At 30.3% G+C, this 22,558-nt stretch overlaps 1 protein-coding gene across 1 annotated transcript; it reads left to right on the top strand.

Annotated features, from left to right (window-relative positions):
* The first annotated feature begins 13,088 nt into the window (after nt 1-13,088).
* Nucleotides 13,089-15,462, top strand: LOC107876065 (serine/threonine-protein kinase RIPK). Its single transcript, XM_016723048.2, has 5 exons — nt 13,089-13,830; nt 13,940-14,075; nt 14,157-14,293; nt 14,397-14,520; nt 14,619-15,462. The coding sequence occupies exons 1-5, from the start codon at nt 13,435-13,437 to the stop codon at nt 15,212-15,214; spliced, it is 1,389 nt and encodes a 462-aa protein (XP_016578534.2). The 5' UTR covers nt 13,089-13,434; the 3' UTR covers nt 15,215-15,462.
* Nucleotides 15,463-22,558: the final 7,096 nt, after the last annotated feature.

Raw genomic sequence — 22,558 nt, 5'->3', positions numbered from 1 at the left:
ACATAATTTTTTTTATGTCTAGTTAAAATTTCTTTAAAATGAGAAAAATGACTTACTCCGATAAAGATAGAAAAAAACAGGATTCATAAAAGGCAGGCTATACTATCTTGTCTCCTTCTTACCCTTTAACATAACACACCCACCCTCATCCTCACCTGCACCACCCCCCAACTCCTAACAGGCTTCATAATGTTGTTAAGATTACATATAAAATATATTTTGAGATGATATTTATATATATATATATACAAAGAGAATCACTTAATTCTTCCAAAAACATTGTCCTTCTCACCAAACATACCGTTAGGGTCGTTTGGTAGCTGATTAGAATTATGCAGGTATTAGTTATCGATTTCATCTTCTACTCGAGTAAGACAATAAAATCAATTTTCTCATAATTTATACATGTATAAGTTATGCAACAACAACAACATACTCAATATATTTTTACTAAGTGGGGTCTGAGAATAGGTATTAGTTATGTAGATTTCTGAAGCCCAAAGCAACATCGTATTGATTTATACATCTTTCTATCTAGCTATCAAGCATCGAATAACTTAAACAAAAATTAATACACGAATAAACTATCTCTTAACTAGCTACCAAACGACCCTCTCAAACAATGTTGTCAAGTTAATGTAATAACTTGAGGACATGCTGAGCAAATCTTTCATAATGTTGGCAATTTTGCCCTTTCTAGAACCTGAGACTTTAGTGTCTCTTTTATTTTCTTTAATAAAAAATCTTGATAGGGATTTAGCATATATTGAAAAAGGATAATCATATTGTAGTATTTAAAAATCAACTAGTACGTCACAATTCATGACGTTCCAATTTTAGACTTTTTTTTTCCTCAGCTAAACAACTGGCCTTTGTATTCTTTCTTCTGCTTTTTGTATTGTTTGTTTCTCTTATTTTGTGGAGTAAATTTCAATGATTTTGCATTTTGACGATGAAAATTAAACACGTTTAGTTTCGGTGCATGCATCCTACGAAGTAAATTATGACGGATTTTGTTTTCTTTTTTCTTTTTTATCTCTTTCGAGGAGCTCCCACTCTTTTTGCTTCAGTAATTTGAACCCACAATCTCGGAGTTGGATGCAAGGGTGCTTACTATCCACGCAACTTCCTTTTGTCCCACCAAGTGCTTAGTTACTATATTTGTGTGAAGTATTGATCATTTTTTCATAATTAAAAGTGTTTGGCTCTAAAGATTATGGTTGTCTGAGCACCCATAACCCATAACATAGCTTTGTTATTGTTCCTCAGGATTTATAGTCAAATTCTGATAATTTATCATGATTAATTATCAAATTTTTACGATCCATCATTATTTCTGGCAAGACAAACTGTGTCCATTTATATAAAGTTTTAGCGATCCATCAAGAAGGGCAAACAATAAATCCTAACAGTTTGGAGCTTAATTACAGAAAATTTCGACATTTTACATAATTAATAAAAATTTTAATTTTGGATCTGTCTAGATACATAATTAGCTTCCGATATGTCCACCAAGATACATTTTTCCTTTGTAAAAATATATAATTAGTTTCCGATACATTTTTTCGATTTTGGTTATGTCGAGATGCATAATTAGCTCTCGATACATCCAATAAAGATACATAATTAGTCGAAATTTTTATAATTACTTTTGAAGAGTGGAGATTTCTATAAATATAATAAGTTAAGGTGTATGTTTACGTTATTTTTCCGGTCTCTTTCATTCTGTTTAGGCCGGTAGTATCTACTCCAATTTAGCCTTTTCTTCAATTCTGGGTAGCTCACAATAATGTGAGACCCTCAAACTATGTTGAAGGTTGGAATTCCATGATGTAATGATTCCAGGTCTTTTTTATTATTACTGTTGGAATATTTTTGTTGACAATTGGATTGAGGCTGTCCACAATTTCGCCCTCTCTCCCCCTAATAGTAATAACATTTTGAGAAAAAATATCATGCATCCTCCTATTGATTTTGTGTCTTCATGGCCGGCTAGGATTCGCGAATTTATCATTTACTTTTAATTCAAATTTTATATTTTTCTTTAATTTATCTATTAAATACGTACAAATTATCAATTTAGAAATCGATAACGAACTAAAACCCTAAATTTATACTAATCTTTAAATTCTAACTATTAACACTTACCCCAGCCACAATTTTCTAGTTAAGACTAGGGGATTGTCTAAAAGTTTAGCCAACTCCATTCTTTTTCATTCATCACAAATCTTCTTTTATTCAGCAATAGTCCCCACATTTTTCTTTTTCTTTAATCATATAGAAGCCTCCCTATAAATTAATTATTATTAGTTACGCATTGTCTCTATGTCTAAGTTTTCTGCATGGAGACAAATTATCCTATTAATATACACGTTTGTCCTTCAGCATATTATGCTACGTTGAAAAAAGTGCACCCAAAGAAACATTATGAATAGGAGGAGTGTTTTTTAATATAGTCAAACCCTATTATTATCATTGTTTTCCCTTTGAGAGGAAAAAGTTAAAAGATGTTTGTTAATACTCCCTCCGTTCTATTTTACTCGTCTCAAATTTTCTAATTTATTGTCTTATTTTACTTGTCCTTTTTTACTTATCAAGACAAGACAATTTTTTTTTCATTATACTCTTAGTGTAATTAATTACTCCTTATTATTAGTATTCTTAAAAAATGTTGCAAAGATGAGTACCATTAAGAGTACACCATTAAGGGGTCGTTTGGTAGAATGTATAAGAATAATACAAAATATGGTGTATTAGTAATGCTTGTGTTAGTTATGTTTGACTTAGCTATGCTTGTATTTTTCTTATGCAGTGTTTGGTTCGATGTATTTAAAAAAACATAAATTACATAATTTCTAAAAAAATTTTATTTTTTTTACATAATACCCTCTATATATATGTTGGAAAGGATGCGAAATTTTTTTTGAGGATAATAGGGTCTTTAAGCATGTTAATGCATGCATTAGATCTATTGCATTACTAATGCCGTGGATTTTGAGGTATTAGTAATACACACCTTAATACATAATAGAGTGTATAACTAATGCTTGCATTAGTTATACATAGGGTAAAAAGGTATACCAAACAAGGTACTACTAATACACATTAAACTAATGCATGCATTAACATTTCAATACACTCTACCAAACGACCCCTAAGAATATAAATGGTGCTTTGGTATTAGTCATCCATCAATATTGAACCTAACAAGAAGACACAATTAAGAGGGGCAAAATGGTAAAGTTACATCACCAATCATTGTTTTCTTAATAGTTGTGCCATCCCATTTTGAGACGGGTAAAATAGGACGGAGGGAGTATAATATTTGGTTTTTCTAAGAATTAATTAATTAATAGACTAAGACTCCTAAACAAATGTTTGGTGTACTAAGCAGTTAAGGATTTTAGACGCAAACTCATAAATTCCATAAAACTACACAGCTTAGGTCTAAATTTAAACCTAACTTCTATCCACCTACCAAATAAATTACTAGAAGTTAAACACCCCCTCAATATTCTTCATATTAAAATAATTTCAGACCATAGATTTCAATATGCTCTAATGTCTAAGACAAGATTAGGATCTTATTTTGATTGAGGAAAAGTGTGCACAAAAGAAAACGAGAAACCTTTTTATCTTCTGATTTCTCATTTGGTGTTCGACAGGAGCATTGATACTGTATTAATTTGATTTTATATCAAAAAATTTCACTTTAATGGTTAAACACCCCAGGGTTGTTTAGTTATTGGTAAGAAAATAAATAATTCATACATTAAAATCAGCACAACTAATAACATGTTTGCAGCAGCAGCATTATAGTTGCTATGTGTAAAACTCAGTGCATCAAATAGGACGGTTGATTACCAATTTACAATTATGTATATTTAATTTAGTGCACGTATAATTTATAAGGAATCAATATTCTTACTACTTCTACATTGTCGAAGACGATAATTAATAATGAATAACTAAATCTTTCACAAATGAACTCTGGATTACTAATATTTTATAGATTTAATCAGCAACTAAACGACCCTTCTCTACTAAATGTAATTTGAAACGTCTAATTAAGAATAAATGAGTATTTATCACGTCGCTAAAGATCGAAAACAGAAGGAAGAGAACTTAATACTAAAGGGTCGTTTGGTGTGAGCTATAAGGTATAATAATCTCTGAATATATAAAATGTAAGATTATTTTATTCTGCCTTTAATTGGAAGTATTAGGTAGTTTAGAGATTATTTATCCCAACATTTATACCATAATAATATGATAACTTATTTCCTATACATAATTGGATAACGTATTTCAAAATAGCTAATTAATTTAGAAATAACGTATTCCCATTCAAACGACCCTAAGAGAGAAGAACGCGTTGACGCCGATATTGGTGTCAACTGCTAACTCTACCCTTCTACCTACCACACCGTACTATTAATATACATATTTCAAAGCAATAATAATTAATGCTTTTTCTCTTCGATTTTTTATTTAATTTTTAGTTTTTATATTTTGTGCTATTTCATTAAATATATTTAACTTGTGATTAGGAGGAAACGTGATTTCGGATTTTTTATAATTTGATTAGAAGTAAATGTCCTTTTGATCTTTTATAAAAATAAAAATGTAAAACTAAAGAAAATTGTAAAGATTAGAAAACCATTTCTTCCTCTGATTAATCCAAATATATTGTTGGGGTTTCTTAATAAGGAAAAGAATTATTTTTTAAGAACTAAATGTCCTAAAAAAAGTAACATCCACCAAATGGGGAGTGTTGGGTCCGATACCACCTACATTTGCTTTTTGATCGAGCTTCCCACAATTGCAGGACTTTCCTAGTATGATTACATTTTTTATTTGATCTATGATCCATTACAGTATTGAAGCAAGATTTATTCAATAACATATGAAGAATAGCAGTTGGATGTATCCTCATATTGCCAAAAAAAAAAAACATAAATTCAAAATATAATACATTAAGGACTCGTTTGGTAGGCCGTATTAAATAAGATAATTCATGAATTAAAATTTAGTCCAACTAGTTCAATGTTTGGTCGAAGGGGAACCTTGGAGTAACTAGTAAAGTTGTTGCCACGTGACCAGGAGGTCACGGGTTTAAGCCTTGAAAACAGCCTCTGACAGAAATGCAAGGTAAGGCCGCGTACGATACATCCTTGTGGTGGGGCCCTTCCTCGGACACTACACATAGCGGTAGCTTTAGTGCACCGAATTGCCCTTTTTTTTTTTTTAGTTCAATGTTTGATCGCTCAATTTTAATTTAATTCACCTAATACATGGATAGCTAATACACCATAGAGTGTATTAATCTTATACAGTTATACCTAAGAAACCATGAAATTGCTTATTCATGGCTTAATAATACATGGATACGAGAATTAAATGACTTAACTACCCTTCAATTCTTTTTATTGAATTTTCCTTTTGGTTTCATTTTAAATGTAATCACTACAAATTGATTGTTATGTTACATTTAATTTGCCATCCTCTTTTTATATTGTGTATGCGGATCAAGTGCTTAAATATCACTTTTTTCCTTATGTTGGTTGATTGCTTCGAATGTTAACAACATTCATGTTATTTTGTAATTGTTCAATTTACAGACGAATTAACTTGAATACAAAAAATTATTGTCAAATAAATATATAATTTAAAAATCTAAAACTATATTATCAATATTTCGTTATGTTCTTACAGAGTGTGCTTTACATTTTTTAAAAATTATTTTTGTATAATATGACAATTATTTGTTGTTTTAATTTTTTTTTTTAATCAAATAGACTCAATTTTTAAATAAATAAATGATCAACTAAGCAGAGTAAGAATTATTATTTAGATTTTAGCTTTTCTATAAGATCGCACAAAGGGTAAGTAATTTGACTAGTTAAATAAAGTAGAAAATCCCACAAAAATTTAAGTGTATAATTATAAAGAAGATCTTGTAGAGTTTTTAACTCAAACACAATACATGACATATCTAGTTTTTAATACAATGAATCAAACACTTAATAAAAAAATAATTCTTGTATTACTAATCCCTATATTACTAATCTATGTATTACTAATCTCAATATTATTAATACAATATATGAATAATTTCTCTTGTACCAAACGATCCCTAACTATAATAATTCATTAAATTCATGATTACCTATAGACTACGAGTAGGTTGATCAGTAAAGCACATCTCAAATTGATTGAACATTATATGTGTTGGAGGAAATATTAAAAGTATCTCAAAAAAGAGTGACACACACAAATTAAGAAGAGTACGTTCTTTCACTTTATTAGGAAGCTAAGTGTTCTTCTAACGAGCTACTCCCTCGGTTTAATTTTACTTAACACTTGTTGACTTGACTTACTTTTGAAAAAAATAAATTTAATTAAAAATTTATTTTATTAAATTAATTTTATTAATGATATTTTAAAATTATAAAATTTAATCATTATTAATTTGTGTTATTATTTAATACTAATGGTAAGAGAAAGAAAAAAATTAAATAAAATTTTCTTAATTTCATAATAAATCGATCAAGTAAATTGAAAATTTGCTTAGTTTCTCTTCGCCTCTCTTTATTGAAAATTATGTGTGTGTTTTCAAATTCATATGTAGTTACTTTTACTCATTCCTCGTACAAGTGGATGCACTTTTAAAGTATCGAATTCACCTAAATCCTATACTTTCATTTCGAATATAAATAAATAATATGTAAAATTTTGCTAAATTGTACAAATAGTAGATCTGCAAATATTGGGGAGTTGTGGAACTACAGAGATATTATGGGCTGAGAGTGGAACTACATAACTATGCAATTAATTTTTAATTTGTTCATGAAATAAATCGTGCAGAGCATTTACATAGGAATAAAGGGGGTAATTATGGCAAACGTCAGTCAACAATTCCCACGATAATTTGCTTATTAAAGTTAGACAAATAAATAAGCTTATTAAAGACCAATAAAATCATCATATTCTGACAGATAAATAAAAATAAGCAAATTAGTTAAAGTTTCGTTACTACAATAACAATTTGCTTATTAAAGTTAGACAATTTTAGTTGTAACTAAGAATAGTTTGAAACTTTCACATTATCTATATAGTAAAAGATTTCAACAGGTAAAACATCTTCGCTTGCATTTTTTTAGATAGCCAAATAAATACATTTAGTGTCTGTTTGGAATTGCTTATTTTCCAAAATAAGTACTATTTATTTTGAGGAAAAAAAAAACACCTTTTTAAAAAAGAATGGTGTGTGGTAAACTTTCATTTTCACTCATTTGGTTTAAATAAATTTGAAAATATCATTGATGATGATGACCGAGGATTATATAACTTTTTATTTTTTATTATTAATGATAACAAATGACAAATGAACTATGTTACAAGATTAAATGATATTTTGATAGTATTTGTAAAAAAATAATCAAATATTTAATTTTAAATAACTAATTTATGAAAAATGACATATTTGTTACCATGTATTGTACATATATGAATACAATAATTGCTTATTCATTTTTGTTTGATGTTATTAATTAATATTTAAATTATTTAAGCAATATATAATTATCTAATATTTAATGAATTTATGTATATAAATATTGATAAAAAAAATTAGAGTACATATTTTTAATTAAATAAAAATAAAATTTTAATTAAAAATATTATAATAAATATTTAATATAAATTTTCTATACAAATTGATTTTAATAGTAAAAGTCTATTGATACATGTCCTTTTTTGATCATTTGTCTCAAAAAACACTTCTTAAAAAAATTATTCAAACACAATCTATTTATCAAAAACACTTTTCAAATAAATTTACCAAACACAAGTTGCTTTTTAAAAACACTTTTCTGAAAAGTAATTTTAAAAAAACTGATTCTCAAATAAGCAGTTTTTTAACGACAATCTCAAACGGGCTCTTAGTTTGAGACACTCATTACTTGCAACTTTTTTTTCAAATAGAGATGGAATAACAAAGTTATTTCATGAATTATGTAACACTCGAAGAAATAAGCTATCTCATTATTTATATGGGATAATTTTATTATTTTAATATAAATGATGAGGTAAATAATCACAGAGTTGTCCAAATTATTCTCTTTTTTCAAATAAACGAACCCTAAGTATTTAACTTATTTAAAAATTTAATTTATTCACATACATTAGTGCATAAAAATGTGGTCGGCTTAAATTACTCAAATCAGGGAGGGTTGATAACTATTTATTTATTAATTTGATTTGACCCGTCTAATTTAACAAATAAATAAATTGAGGTGATTTGGGCAAAATATATTATCCGAATCAATCAATGAAAAATTAAAAATATTTTCAAGCAATATTAAACGTTCGATATATAATATGTAATCATATTAGAGAAGAAAATATTTGGCAATTGACCAAACCGCTATAAAAACAAATTAGTTTTATTTTATATATTATATATAGTTACAATAGAGAAAAAAATTCTTTGGTAATTAAGTGATACAAGATATTAAATTAGTAAAGATGGACGGAGGAAATGGTTAGAATTGGATGGATTGACTATCACCCATTATATTTAGTTCTGATATAAAATAATAAAGAATACAAAAGAAAAGTAGAGAATAGAGGGTAATTGTTTTTTCTATTGAGAGATGATTTACAATGAAGGAAATCTTTCTATTTATAGGGAAAATTTACTCCTAGTCTGAGTAAAAGACAGATGCTTCAAATCCTAATAGATATCAAAGTAGATCTTGATAGACATTCACTATAATGTAAATACATTTATAACACTCCCCCTTGAATGTCTAGATAGATAATGTGTCTCGTTAAAACCTTACTAGAAAAAAAACAATAGAAAAAAAATCTAGTGAAGGAAAAAGAGTACACATCTCTAATAATACGTATTTTGGCTGTCTCATTAAAACCCTTACAAGAAAAATCCTTTGGGACAAAACCTCGTAAGGAAAAAAGAATACAACGCGTATTAACTCCCCTGATGACAACATCCTTGAACCTTTGCATCCCGATCTTCTTGAAAGTTGCAGTTGAAGAAGACTTGGTGAATAAATCAGCCACCTTGTCACTTGAACGAATATGTTGCATGTTAATATCATCATTCTTTTGGCGATCGCGTGTATAAAAAAGCTTTGACGAAATATGCTTCATTTTATCTCCTTTTATGAATCCTCCATTAAGTTATGCTATGCATGATGCATTTTCTTCATAAAAATCATGGGAACTTTATCATATTTTAAACCATATTTTTCAGAAACGAGATGTGTTGTGGACCTCAACCATACACTGTCGGTTTGCTTCATGAATAGTTATAATCTCGCATGGTTCGATGAGACGGCTATGATAGACTGTTTCGTATATCTCCAAGATATGACAGTATCTCCATATGCGAACACATTGCATGTTTGAGACTGAGATTTATGCGTGTTAAATGAGTACCCAACATCAGCATGACCAGTAAGATCGGAACTACAATCTTTAGTATAAAATAAGTTCATGTATCTTATCCCATTTCGATGTCTCCTAGTAGGAGTAGAAATATACCTTGCTAACATATTAATCAAAAAGGCTATATCAGGCCTTGTAGTAATTGCAATATATATTTTGTCAAGTGACAATATTCAAACATTTCATGTGTGACATCTTCAAGTGTGTGGAGTGCAAATCAAATAAGTGTTCACTTACCAAGATGCACCCTTTCATGTCACTTGATAAATAGTTCTATGTCAGCATGCTTAAATTAACATAGAATTCAGATCCTCGTACTCTTTCACAATATTGCGCCAATATTGTATCAAATATATTAATGATATGTCATTTTGTATCGGTTCACACTGTGACACAATATTTTGAGATCTCATCACTTTATTATTTTCAGGTACCTGAACCTCTCATAAGATTTCATGAAGTGTTATGTCGTAGGCTCTTTAAGATCACATTGTCTTCTTCTTATGATTATTTGCTCCTTGTTTCATTTAGAACCGATTAGTCTACCATGTTTCATGCATGCATAGACTTTGTCCTTCAAGGACATAATATATGAGCACTTGCAGCTTAAATATGATATGCTTTTGGTATATGACTTGAATTATCTTATGAATGAGGATCTTATAATAATTCTTAACATATTTCATAGCTGTTTATAACATCCCCCTTATGTTAGAAAAACTAACATTCATCCTCCATTTTATTTGAGGATTTCATCTTTGTGCATCTTGGTATATTCATTAATCGTATACCGCACATTAAAATTATTAGATGAAATAGTTGGTTCCTGATCTTGAGTCAATTAAGAGGAAAGAAATAATCATAATTTATTGGTCTAATGCATACAAGTGCTATTGTATGCAACATATCATATTTCAGACCAACAAATGGAGCTTTGTTCTCATTAGTAATGATTTAGCTATTTATTGAAGGCATTTAATGCTAAACCATCATCATCAAGATGAATTGTCTTGATTACATAATCTCGAAGTTATGCTCTTAACTCAATTTTACTGAGCAAACAACATTTATGAATGTCAAAAGGCAGGTTGACAATAAATGTACATGTGATCATCTTATATCGATGCATCTTAATAGATCACATGACAGGTGAACGGGCCCACATTCACCTTTTATACTTTTCAGATTTAAGGAATTCAATCCCAACATTAGTTGGTCCAACCAACTTATCATGAGAACAAGCGACATAAACAATTCTCAAAGTATCTTCAAGTTCTTCAATACATGTCTGATACTCAATATGCACATCTTCGAGATGTCACAATCCCTCACATCAATTTATGAACTTTTATTCTAGTAAACACCAAGTTTACCATGACATGTATTCTTTTACTTTAGTAAATTTCAGATTTACTATTACATGAATAAATTTCAGATTTACTACTTCAGAAGTAGATTTCAAAATAAAATTTTAATTAAAAATATTATAATAAATATTTAATATAAATTTTTTATACAGATTGATTTTAAATAGTAAAATTCTATTAATACATGTCCTTTTTAGGTCATTTATCTCAAAAAAAATACTTCTTAAAAAAATTATCCAATGACAATCTATTTATCAAAAACACTTTTCAAATAAATTTATCAAATACAAGTTGCTTCTTAAAAGTACTTTTCTGAAAAGTTATTTTAAAAAAAGTGATTTTCAAATAAGCAGTTTTCTAACAACAATCTAAAATGGGCTCTTAGTTTGAGACACTTATTACTTGCAACTTTTGTTTCGAATAGAGATGGAATAACAAAGTTATTTCATGAATTATGTAACAGTTGAAGAGATAAGCTATCTCATTATTTATATGGGTTAATTTTATTATTTTAATACAAATGATAAGGTAAATAATCGCAGAGTTATCCAAATTATTCTCTTTTTTCAAACAAACGAACCCTAAGTATTTAACTTATTTAAAAATTTAATTTATTCACATACATTAGTGCATAAAAACATGGTCGGCTTAACTTACTCAAATCAGGGAGGGTTGATAACTATTCGTTTATTAATTTGATTTGACCCGTCTAATTTAACACATAAATAAGTTGAGGTGATTTGGGGAAAATATATTATCCGAACCAACCAATGAAAAATTAAAAATATTTTCAAGCAATATTATAGGTTCGATGTATAATATGTAATCATATTAGAGAAGAAAATATTTGGCAATTGAACAAACTGCTATAAAAACAAATTAGTTTTATTTTATATATTATATAAAGTTACAATAGAGAAAAAAATTATTTGGTAATTAAGTAATATAAGATATTAATTTAGTAAAGATGGACGGAGGAAATAGTGAGAATTGGATGGATTGAGTATCACCCATTATATTTAGCTCATTTTTTTTGTAAAGAATTAATAACAGTTAACGAGTAGAAAAATTGAAAAAAGAGGGTTGGTTTGGAGTAAGGAAGAGTTGAGTTTGTTTGTGATGTAATAGGGAAAGAAACAATAATGGTTAAATATACCCATAGATGGAGAACAACATAATGTTCCTCAAAGGATATGACAATCTGACTCGTGTTGTTCGGCTTGTAGTTGGCTTCTCGCCGGAGTATCGTCGTTGAATAGGGAGTTTCACCGAAGGAGAAAACTGAGAGGATTGTGTTGGTTGTTAGTAGGAAAAATGGATGTCTATGGAAGACATAGATGTGGCACTCCACGTGGCGTTTACCTCACCTAATTGTTACTTTGAGTGGAAAATCGCTTAAAAAAAATATATATATTTGCATACTTTGATAATAGTAGGAATATAGTTGACCCCCATAATTTAATTAGGAACAAGCTTAATCAATTTATGAAAATAAAAAGAGATTTTTAATCCTTTCCTCTTAAATTAATTCATTACAATTCAGCTTTAAGTAATCTAGAATGATTGATTCATTTGCAGGTTTGCAACCAATGAATGGACCTTTTCTACTTTAGTTCAGACAGTACTTTTCCTTTCAACCTCTTTTTTTTTTTTTTTTTTTTTTTTTTTATGGCTTAATGATACATTGATAGCCTTTTAAACTTTCATAATAATTTTCTTTTAAATATTTAAATAACGATTCGTTTCAATTGAATATATGATAAAGTTTCAAATTAGACACTTTTCATTCATATCTTAAGTAAACTTTTATGCATATTCTGAAACTTTTTTTAAGTAAACTTTTATGCATATTCTGAAACTTTTTTTACATAATTAAGTTAATTACATAAAATATGTCTGAAGTCTTACGACTTATTAAGACTAATGCGTATATTTAAATGAGGTGACATATTTTAAGCGATTAATTTATCTACATAATCGATACTTAAGAACACACGCAAAAGATTTCACAATTGAATTGAAAATGTCTAATAGAGATATTTTATTCTGAGTTTAAGTACTGATCAATTGAAACAAATTATAATTAAATATCTAAATAAAATTTGCTAATAAATTAATTAAGGGTTTGTTAATGTATAATTTTTTTTTTTCTTTTTTCTATTCCTTCTTGGATACCCTATTCATGTTGGAAGTTTCCATGCATCCAATATTTCTATCCCAAAATCCAAAATATATGAAATATCAGAGAAGCTTGTTCAAGAAAATGTGACCGATTTTCGTACTATATTATAATAATTAATATGCTATCATACACGCTCTATATCAAGTCAAACAAAAGACGGAAGACTTATTCTCTATTTTCCTCCCACTTGCTACACAACTTTATATATATATAAGCTTATATATTATGCATGAAAAACTATATAATAAAACTTATACCGTCACTTTAGACTTATTACAAACTCATTTTTCTTGTTTGTCAAACACTTAGGTGGAGTAAATATCAACTACATTTATTTATTCAACCCTTAGTGTTTATATATCAAAATTGACACCAAAAGTCTGAGCAACTTTCATCAGCTTTAATAAAACAAATATGATGGCTTGCAAAATTGGCTGGAAATCTGTTTTGCCTAATTGTTTTAAAGCCAAGATTGATACAAATATTGTTCCTTCAGAGGTAAAGGTGGTTAATTTGGATCGTCATAGATTAGCTTTTTCTGATATAAGTACTGATTCGAGATCAGTATTTATATCGTTGGATGATCTCTCATCCAACGCGATCATTGGTTCAAATCTTCATGTATTCACACTTGCTGAGCTTAAGCTCATCACGAGTGACTTCTCGTCTGCTAATTTTCTTGGTAAAGGTGGATTTGGACCCGTTCACAAAGGTTTCATTGACGACAAGATTAAGCCTGGTCTAGATGCTCAACCTGTTGCGGTTAAATTGCTTGATTTGGATGGTAATCAGGGTCACCAAGAATGGCTGGTGAGCATTTTTTTTTTTTTTTTTTTATTTTTTTACCTAAAATTCTCTACAGCAAGTCAACAACTTCTTTTAATTAGTAGTAATAGTTTTATACTTGTTGAATTTTCAGACTGAAGTGGTGTTGTTGGGACAATTGAGACATCATCATCTAGTAAAGTTGATTGGATATTGCTGGGAGGATGATCAAAGACTTCTTGTTTACGAGTATATGGCAAGGGGCAACCTAGAGGATCAACTATTCTCGAGTAAGCATCGATATTCTTATGATCAACTACTGATGTTTCTTCATATGTGTTTCTGATCTTTCTTGTGATGTATCGAAACAGGATATTCGAGTTGCTTGCCATGGTTGACAAGAATAAAAATTATGGTTGGTGCTGCAAAGGGACTGGCTTTTCTTCACGGGGAAGAAAAACCGGTAATCTACCGCGACTTCAAGGCTTCTAACATCCTATTAGACTCGGTAAGTTATTTATGAAGTACAATTTTGACATTGAAAAGTTGTTCCAACTCTCTTTTCATGACAAAGTAAGACTTAGATACTTATAATATGAATGAACTGTCAGGATTACAGGGCAAAGCTGTCTGATTTCGGGCTAGCGAAGGATGGACCGGAAGGTGAAGATACGCATGTCTCAACTCGTGTCATGGGCACTCATGGCTACGCCGCACCAGAGTACATCATGACGGGTAAATTTTTACGTTGTCACTGTAGTTTAACCTGTAGTAACATGTTACTAGTCCCACTTATGATGAATGGATACTTAAGTTTGTTTTTCCTTAAACAGGTCATTTGACAAGTAAGAGCGATGTGTACAGCTTTGGAGTAGTTCTGTTAGAACTAATAACAGGAAAACGAGCTGTGGACAAGAAACGCCCCACCAAAGAGCGAAACCTGGTGGATTGGATAAGGCCAATGCTAAGGGACTCCCACAAGCTCGACAGAATTATGGACCCAAGACTTGAAGGTCAGTACTCGACACAAGGAGCTAAGAAGGTAGCTACATTGGCTTATCAATGCTTAAGCCACCATCCAAGGTCTAGGCCAACAATGAGCGACATAGTGAAGACTTTGGAGCCTGTCTTGGACTTGAAGGATATACCAATTGGTCCATTTGTCTATGTCGTTCCCACCTCAAAATGTGATAAAGAAATGGAAATTGGCGCGTTGAAGACTAAAGTAGACGATGAAAATAAGATGAACATAAGGGAAAAAATAGAAAAAGGCGATACAGGGGAAAGCAGAGGGGATAGAAATACTAGGCAGCGCAGAGTCGGACACAGGCATAAACATGGGTTAAAAACTGATACTATTGTTTACTCGGATGCTCATTTGTATCACAAGACGTCTAAGGCACGAAAGAACAAACAAAATTCCTATTAAATAATCTCACAACGAAGAGAAGAAAGGAAAGAGAGATATTAAAAGTGTAAAAGATATGTGAATAGATTATATAATGAAGTATGTTTTTTTCGTTAATTAAGTTTAACATTTTAATCACGGTTTTGAAGAAGATCATTTTCCATATTTTTGGTTCGGTTGTTGAAAGCAATGTACATAGAACATTCCTACAATGTTTGAACAAGAAAAAGTTACTAATATGAAAAACAAAAGAGAATCATTCTTGTCTTCGTTGCACTGTTTCCTTGCACTCTTAATAATGGTCAAAGTTAAGACCCTAAGGCTAGAAAGTAGGTAGGGTACAACCCACAAGGGTTGGTGAGGTTCAATAACACTTGCTAGCATTTTAATAAAAGTTGTGCGGTAAAGTCAAATTTTAATAAGAGTCTTAGTTTGAAAAAACAAGAATGGAATTAACTCATTTGGAATGTGAAAGATTTGATTAGCTTCTCTTAATGTTACTGACCATAAGACAATTTAATTAATTAAAAAAATTCACTGGCTAAGAGAAGTATTTATTAGGTCTGAACCATTCATTTGTTTTCTTAAACAACTTGCGTTTTAAAATGAAAGAGAGCTTATTCAACGAGTTAGTTTTGATGTCTATTTCATCATAATTGTATATATTATGCTTTTATAATATGGTCTGATTAGCCTGTTTTGTCTGTTATCAGGATTATTCTCATAATCTTCAACAGATTATCTCAAAGGACAAAACCAGATGTACATTGAAATGGCTATGTCTATTATAATGTGTGGTCCTGCTTTCTGATTCCTTCTTATTATAATGACTAGTGGCAATTAACATGTTCTATAATGTGCAAAATATTCTAAAAAGAGGAGAAAGGAAAATATGACATTTTTTAAATTTCCTTTATTTGGATTAGAGCTTACAAGTGACATTGCGACAATGACATACCAAACAAATGAAATACTCCAGCAAGCTATAGAAAAGACCTGAGATTTACATAGTTTGGTTGAAGTATTTTTTTTTTTTTTCACTACAACTAATAAACATTCATAAAAACTATTCAATAGAAGCCTCATTTACAATCTAAACTAAGACATTTTGAAATCAAGAAACTTCGTCAAATAAAAATCTAACTTAGCTAATATATGGCTATAAATATTAGCGCGCATCTATTTGTATATATAAAAGCTACATCATATAGATAATGTTTGAGATTATAGATATCCTTATACATACAGTATATTCAGAACAAATCGATACATGATGAACTCCTTTAGTTTTCTGCCTTAATGCAAGTTGCCTATCATCAGAAGAAGAGGAAAAAAAAGCAAATGCCACATCTTTGAGATCTTAACCTTACTAATTTGAACATCTAAAATTTAGGTGGATCAACAAAAAAAAAACAATTACTCTCAATTTCAAGTTAATTGAAAATCATAATCAGTTACGATATGAATTAACACTAGCTATTCTTTTCATTCCTTATGGTTCAACGGTTGCACGCATGGTAACTGTTGTTCCGTGTTTTGATGATGACTATGTGATACTTAGGGATCAGGTCCGTTGCCTGCCCTGTCAATGTACATTTATCGTACTCTGCACAGTTTTGATTGTAACACAATAATTGTGCAGGTGCACAATGTACTAGAATGAACATGTAATGTGGTCTTTCTTTTTCTTTGGTTCACACATGATAAAATTCCACCAAAGTCTTTTGGAAGATTATTTGTTGGTGTAAATTTCTCTCATTCACATGCAACTGTTGGAATTTACATCTTCCATTAATATCATAGATGACATAAACAAGTCCATTTTCATCTCTATAAATAGGGACCTTCTTTCTCATTCATAATACATCAATTTCAAGAGTTTTCTTTCATTCTCTTGTATTTCTTCTCCCTTTCTATTAGAGTATTTAGTTAGAGAATGGGTGTTGGGAAACACTTGTGTGAGCTCTTTCTTTTGGAGTGATCTTGTGATGTTGTTCTCTTGGGATATTTGGGTTAATTAGAGTGACTACTCTAATTTTGTAACCTCTTTATTGTACGCATGTTGATATAGTGAAATTGTTCCTCTCCGCTTGTGGACGTAGGTCATACTGACTGAATCACGTTAACTTTGTGCCTATTTTATTTTCTTTAATTACCGTAATTATCAACTTGTTATTGTCTTTGTTATTATCATTATAACATTGTTTGGCTAAATTTCGCAATAATCGAATTCTTGATCCTAACAAATTGTATCAGAGCCGAATCTAATAAGGTTATTTTCAGTAGCCAAAATGACTATAACAAAGATTTACATTGAGAAATTTGATTGAAGTGCAAACTTTGGGATGTGACAATTAAAGATGAAAGTTATTCTAATTTAGGATGGCTTAGATATGGCACTGGAAGGAAAGGAGATGAAGCCAAAAAATATGACAGACGGAGAGTTTGCCGTCATAGACAAAAAGGCAAAATCAGGTATCATTCTAAATCTCTCAAATGAGGTTTTACGTGAAGTATTTGCAGAAATCAAAGCGAAAGGCATGTGGAAAAAACTAAAAACCTTGTATATGAAGAGGACGGTGAAAAATAAACTTCACCTGAAGCAAAAGTTATACACATTTCGTATGGTTGAAGGTACCTCTATACTCTCACATCTTGATGCTTTTGATTCTATTTTTATGGATTTGAGTAATATAGACGCTAAAGTTAATGATGAAGATCAAGTCGTCTTATTACTTATTTCCTTACCTCATTCATTTAAGCATATTGGAGATACTATGTTTTATGCAAAGGATAATATCTCTTACAGAGAAATCAAATCTATCTTAAAAATAAAGAAATAAATAGATAGAGATATTATTGGGAAAAGTAGTGCAACCCATGAGGGAGAATTATTTGTAAGAGGTAGATCTAATAGAAAAGAATCTAATAGTGAGAGGTCTAAATCAAGGTCAAAGTCTAAATATAGAAATATAATTTGCAAATATTGTCATAAGAAAGGTCATATTATTTATGAATGCAATAAGTTGCAAAACAAAGAAAAGCATAAGAAAAACAAAAATGAGCATCAAAATGCTGACTCCACTGAAGCTAGTGTAGCTGATAATGAATCTGAGGGAACAATATTTATAGCAACTAATAATAGTTTTAAATCTAACGATGAGAGAATTTTGGATTCGGTTTGTTCTTGTCATGTGTGTCCCAATAGAAATTTGTTTTCCACATTCGAATTTGTTGGAGGTGGAGTTGTCTTGATGGGCAATAATGTTCCATGCAAAGTTTTTGATAAAGGTATAGTCTGAATTAGAATGCATGATGGTGTGGTGAAAACTCTTACTGATGTTAGATATGTTCCTGACCTGAAGAAAAATCTTATTTCATTGGGCATTCTAGAATTTCTTGGGTACAAATACACAAGAGAATGTAAAGGAGGAGTTTTGAAAGTCTCTCTAGGTGCTCTTGTGATCATGAAAGCACGCAAATCAGGTATGTTGTACACTTTATTAGGATCCACAGGTGCTAGTGCAGTGTCCACTTCAAATCAATCTAATCCTAACATCATCAAATTGTGGCATATACAATTAGGGCATATGAGTGAGAAAGGTTTTTTCATCCTCAGCAAAAGAGGTCTTCTGTGTGGACAAAGTATCGGAAGAATGAAATTCTGCGAACACTGTGTGTTTGAAAAGCAGAAAAGAGTCAGCTTCAAATCTCCAACAGTTCATCAAACAAAAGGTACTTTGAACTACATTCATTTAGATCTTTGGGGTCCTTCACGTACCCCATCAAAAGGTGGTGCCAGGTATATGTTAACTTTCATTGATGATTATTTAAGGATGATTTGGGTTTCTTTCCTGAAAAATAAAAAAGTGATGTTTTCTTAACTTTCAAACAATAGAAAGTTTTGATTGAGAAACAAACAGGAAAATAATTCAAGCGAAAGTTTTGATTGAGAAACAAACAGGAAAATAATTCAAGCGACTTAGAACATATAATGGCTTGAAATTTTATAATGACGAGTTCAATTAATTTTGCAAAAATGAAGAAATTGCTCGACATCACACTGTAAAGATGACAGCTCAACAAAATGGTATTGCAGAAAGGATGAACCGAACTCTTTTCGAAAGAGCCTGTTGCATAATTTCAAATGATAGGTTGACAAATGCTTTTTGTGCAGAGGTTATCTCTGCAGCCAATTATATTATCAATTGTGCTCTTTCTGCACCTTTGAACTTCAAGACTCTAGAGGAAATATAGTCAGGTACACCTGCTTATTATTCTGACTTAAAAGTTTTTGATTGTCCTGCTTACATGCATGCAAATGATGAAAAATCAGACTTAAGAGGTAAAAATTATATTTTTCTTGGATATGCATTTAGGTGGAAGGATACAGATTTTGGTGTCCTGATCCAAAGTCGCCAAAATTTATAATTAGCAGAGATGTAACCTTTGATGAATCCTCTATGTTACATTTCAAAAAAAAGTCTTTTAGCTCTTGTTCCAAGAACAAAGAGCATGATATGTATGAACAGGTAGAGGTTGAGCTTGGCATACCTTCTGAGCCAAGCTCATCAACTGTGGAACAAAATACAGTTGAAACTCTAGAAGTTGAGCCAGAAGTTGTGACTTCTAAAGTTGAACCAAATGAGTATTTCATAGCAACACATAAATCAAGAATACAAATTCACAAATCCAAAAGGTATGAAAATTATGTTGCATTTGCTTTTTCAGTTGCACAGAAAACTAAAAAAATTGGAGAGCCATCAAATTATTTAAAAGCAGTTTCTGATGTTGATTTTGTCAAGTGGTTGATTGCAATGAATGAAGAAATTGAATCTCTCCATAAAAATGGTACTTGGTCTCTTGTAAAGCCGCTGTCAGAAAGCAGAATCATTGATTGCAAATGGGTGTTCAAGAAAAAAGATGAAATTCCAGGGATTAAAGATGCAAGGTATAAGGCATGATTAATTGCAAAGGGTTATAGTCAGGTACGAAGAATTTATTTTAATGATATTTTCTCACATGTTAAACATTGCTCTATTCGTGTCTTGTTTGCCTTAGTTGTCATGCATGATTTGAAATTAGAACAACTTGATGTTAAGACAACTTTCTTAAATGACGAACTTGAGGAAGAAATACACATGCATCAACCTGAAGGATTTGAAATTAAAGGAAAAGAAGATCATGTTTGCTTGTTGAATAAATCTTTGTATGGATTAAAACAGTCTCCAAGACAATGGTACAAAAGGTTTGATCCCTTTATATTGGGTCATGGTTATTTAAGGAGCATGTATGATAGTTGTGTTTACTTTCTAAAGTTAAATGATGGTTAATTCATTTACTTACTATTGTATGTTGATGACATGCTCATTGCTGCTAAGAATTTAACAAAAATTCACAATTTAAAAATCAGCTGAAAAGTGAATTTGAAATAAAAGATTTGGGAGCAACTAAGAAAATTCTTGGCATGGAGATCAGAAGAGATCAAGAAGCCAACAGGCTATTCTTGACCCAAAAGAAATACTTCGAGAAGGTCTTAGAGATGTTTGACATAAAAGAAGCTAAACCAGTAAGTACTCCTCTTGCTTCTCATTTTATTTTATCAGCTACTCAATCATTGTAGTTAGAGAAAGAAGAAAGATATATGGCACAAGTGTTATATTCTAGTGCAGTTGGCAGTATTATGCATGCAATAGCGTGTACATTTTCAGACATTTCACAAGCAGTAAGTGTGGTAAGTCGACATATGACTTATCCTGAAAAAGCACATTGACATGCGGTTAAATTAATTCTTAGATACTTGCGAGGTACTTCAAACGCATGTTTGGAGTTTGAAAGAAATACTAACACTTTGATTGATTTTGTAGACTCAGATTATGCAGGTGATCTTGACAAAAGAAGATCATTGATTGACTACGTATTTTGCACTGGTGGTTGTGCTATCAATTGGAAAGCTACATTACAACACGTAGTAGCTTTATCTACTATCGAAGTAGAATATATGACAGTAACCGAAGCAATTAAAGAGGTCTTATGATTGAAGGGTCTATTTGTTGAACTCAGTTCACATCAAAGTGGTATTATTATTTTCTGTGATAGTCAAAGTGTCATTCACTTGATTAAAAATCAAATGTATCATGAGATAACGAAGTATATTGACATCAAATATCATTTTACTCGGGTACTCAATCTCGAAGAAATGTGTGTATATATCCTATGCATGTATATATCTTATATAGTGTGAATATTTTTGTTTTAATTGAACCTTTTTGTTTAATTTCTTTTCTGGACAGGTTTAAGCTAATTTGAAGAAATTAGAAATAAGCTGGATTAATACTAACTTAATAATTCGTACATTTATAAAATAACATTTTCATTTATTTGATTTTCTTTAAAATGCAAAGAGGGAAGAGACAAGAACATGTGATCTATCTCTGGGCTCTAAGCTATACTTACTTCAATAACAAATTATACTACATACTCTAGCTAATATCAAGGAATTATATTCCATTTGCTCCCCCGTTTTAACATATTCTATACTCGGATGATTTTCTATGATTTGGCTGTCTCTATGAATACAATTGAACTTGTCGGTAAAAATTGAAATCCTACTTTTATCCGAATTCAAAATTTAAAATCATGATTTGAAATTGAAGTTTTATTCAGATGTGATAAACAAATGTTGATTTCTCGTCAACAAGTTGAATTTGAGCTCCAAATCGCATAGTCAAATGCCTATTATTACATCTCTTGAAATCGTATCAATTTTTTTTTTTCATAGCTTTTACATTTATCATCAAAAACTGTTATGATATAGTACATATTCCTTAGCACATTCTAAATTAATCTCAAGATTAGTTATTCTTATCCCTCTTATCGAACGATCCTTTGTTTGATTATACTTTTATATATTACTTTCTCGAAAATTGTTACCCTAATTTATCTCTCACACAAAGAGTACTCACTTTGACCTTCCTAGAGTTTTTGGTGCTGCTTAGGTTCTACTTTTCGAAAGTAAAGCATAAACTGCACAAACATACATTGCGTGATCGATATGAACATTGCAATACAATTAAATTTCACGTAGTTAACTAATTGTATGAACAAAATATTAATAAGTAATAAATAACATTATTTGTTATTCCTTTGCAAAATTATTCTATACAATTTTCCTAAATCAGAGAGAAAGAAATTTGCTTTTTCCTTCCATTCATTTTCATTCTTTACATCTTAATTCCAACAAAGGCTAGAATTCATAAGTTGAATTCTTCAACTATTATTCAAGTAAAATTCGCAATTTCATCTTCAAAAAATATATGTTAACTTATTGTACCTGAACAGATTTAAAGAGTTGCCACTGCGGAA

This window comes from Capsicum annuum, chromosome 6 (genome assembly GCF_002878395.1).
Source record: "Capsicum annuum cultivar UCD-10X-F1 chromosome 6, UCD10Xv1.1, whole genome shotgun sequence".
Taxonomy (NCBI): domain Eukaryota; kingdom Viridiplantae; phylum Streptophyta; class Magnoliopsida; order Solanales; family Solanaceae; genus Capsicum; species Capsicum annuum.
Note: the sequence above shows the minus strand (reverse complement) of the source record. Positions and strands in the feature narration are given on the sequence as shown.

Coding starts and splice junctions, on each gene's coding strand:
- LOC107876065 (XM_016723048.2), top strand. CDS start 13,435: ATGATGGCTTGCAAAATTGGCTGGAAATCTGTTTTGCCTAATTGTTTT. Junction 13,831..13,939: donor AGGGTCACCAAGAATGGCTG/GTGAGCATTTTT, acceptor TTGAATTTTCAG/ACTGAAGTGGTGTTGTTGGG. Junction 14,294..14,396: donor CTAACATCCTATTAGACTCG/GTAAGTTATTTA, acceptor ATGAACTGTCAG/GATTACAGGGCAAAGCTGTC.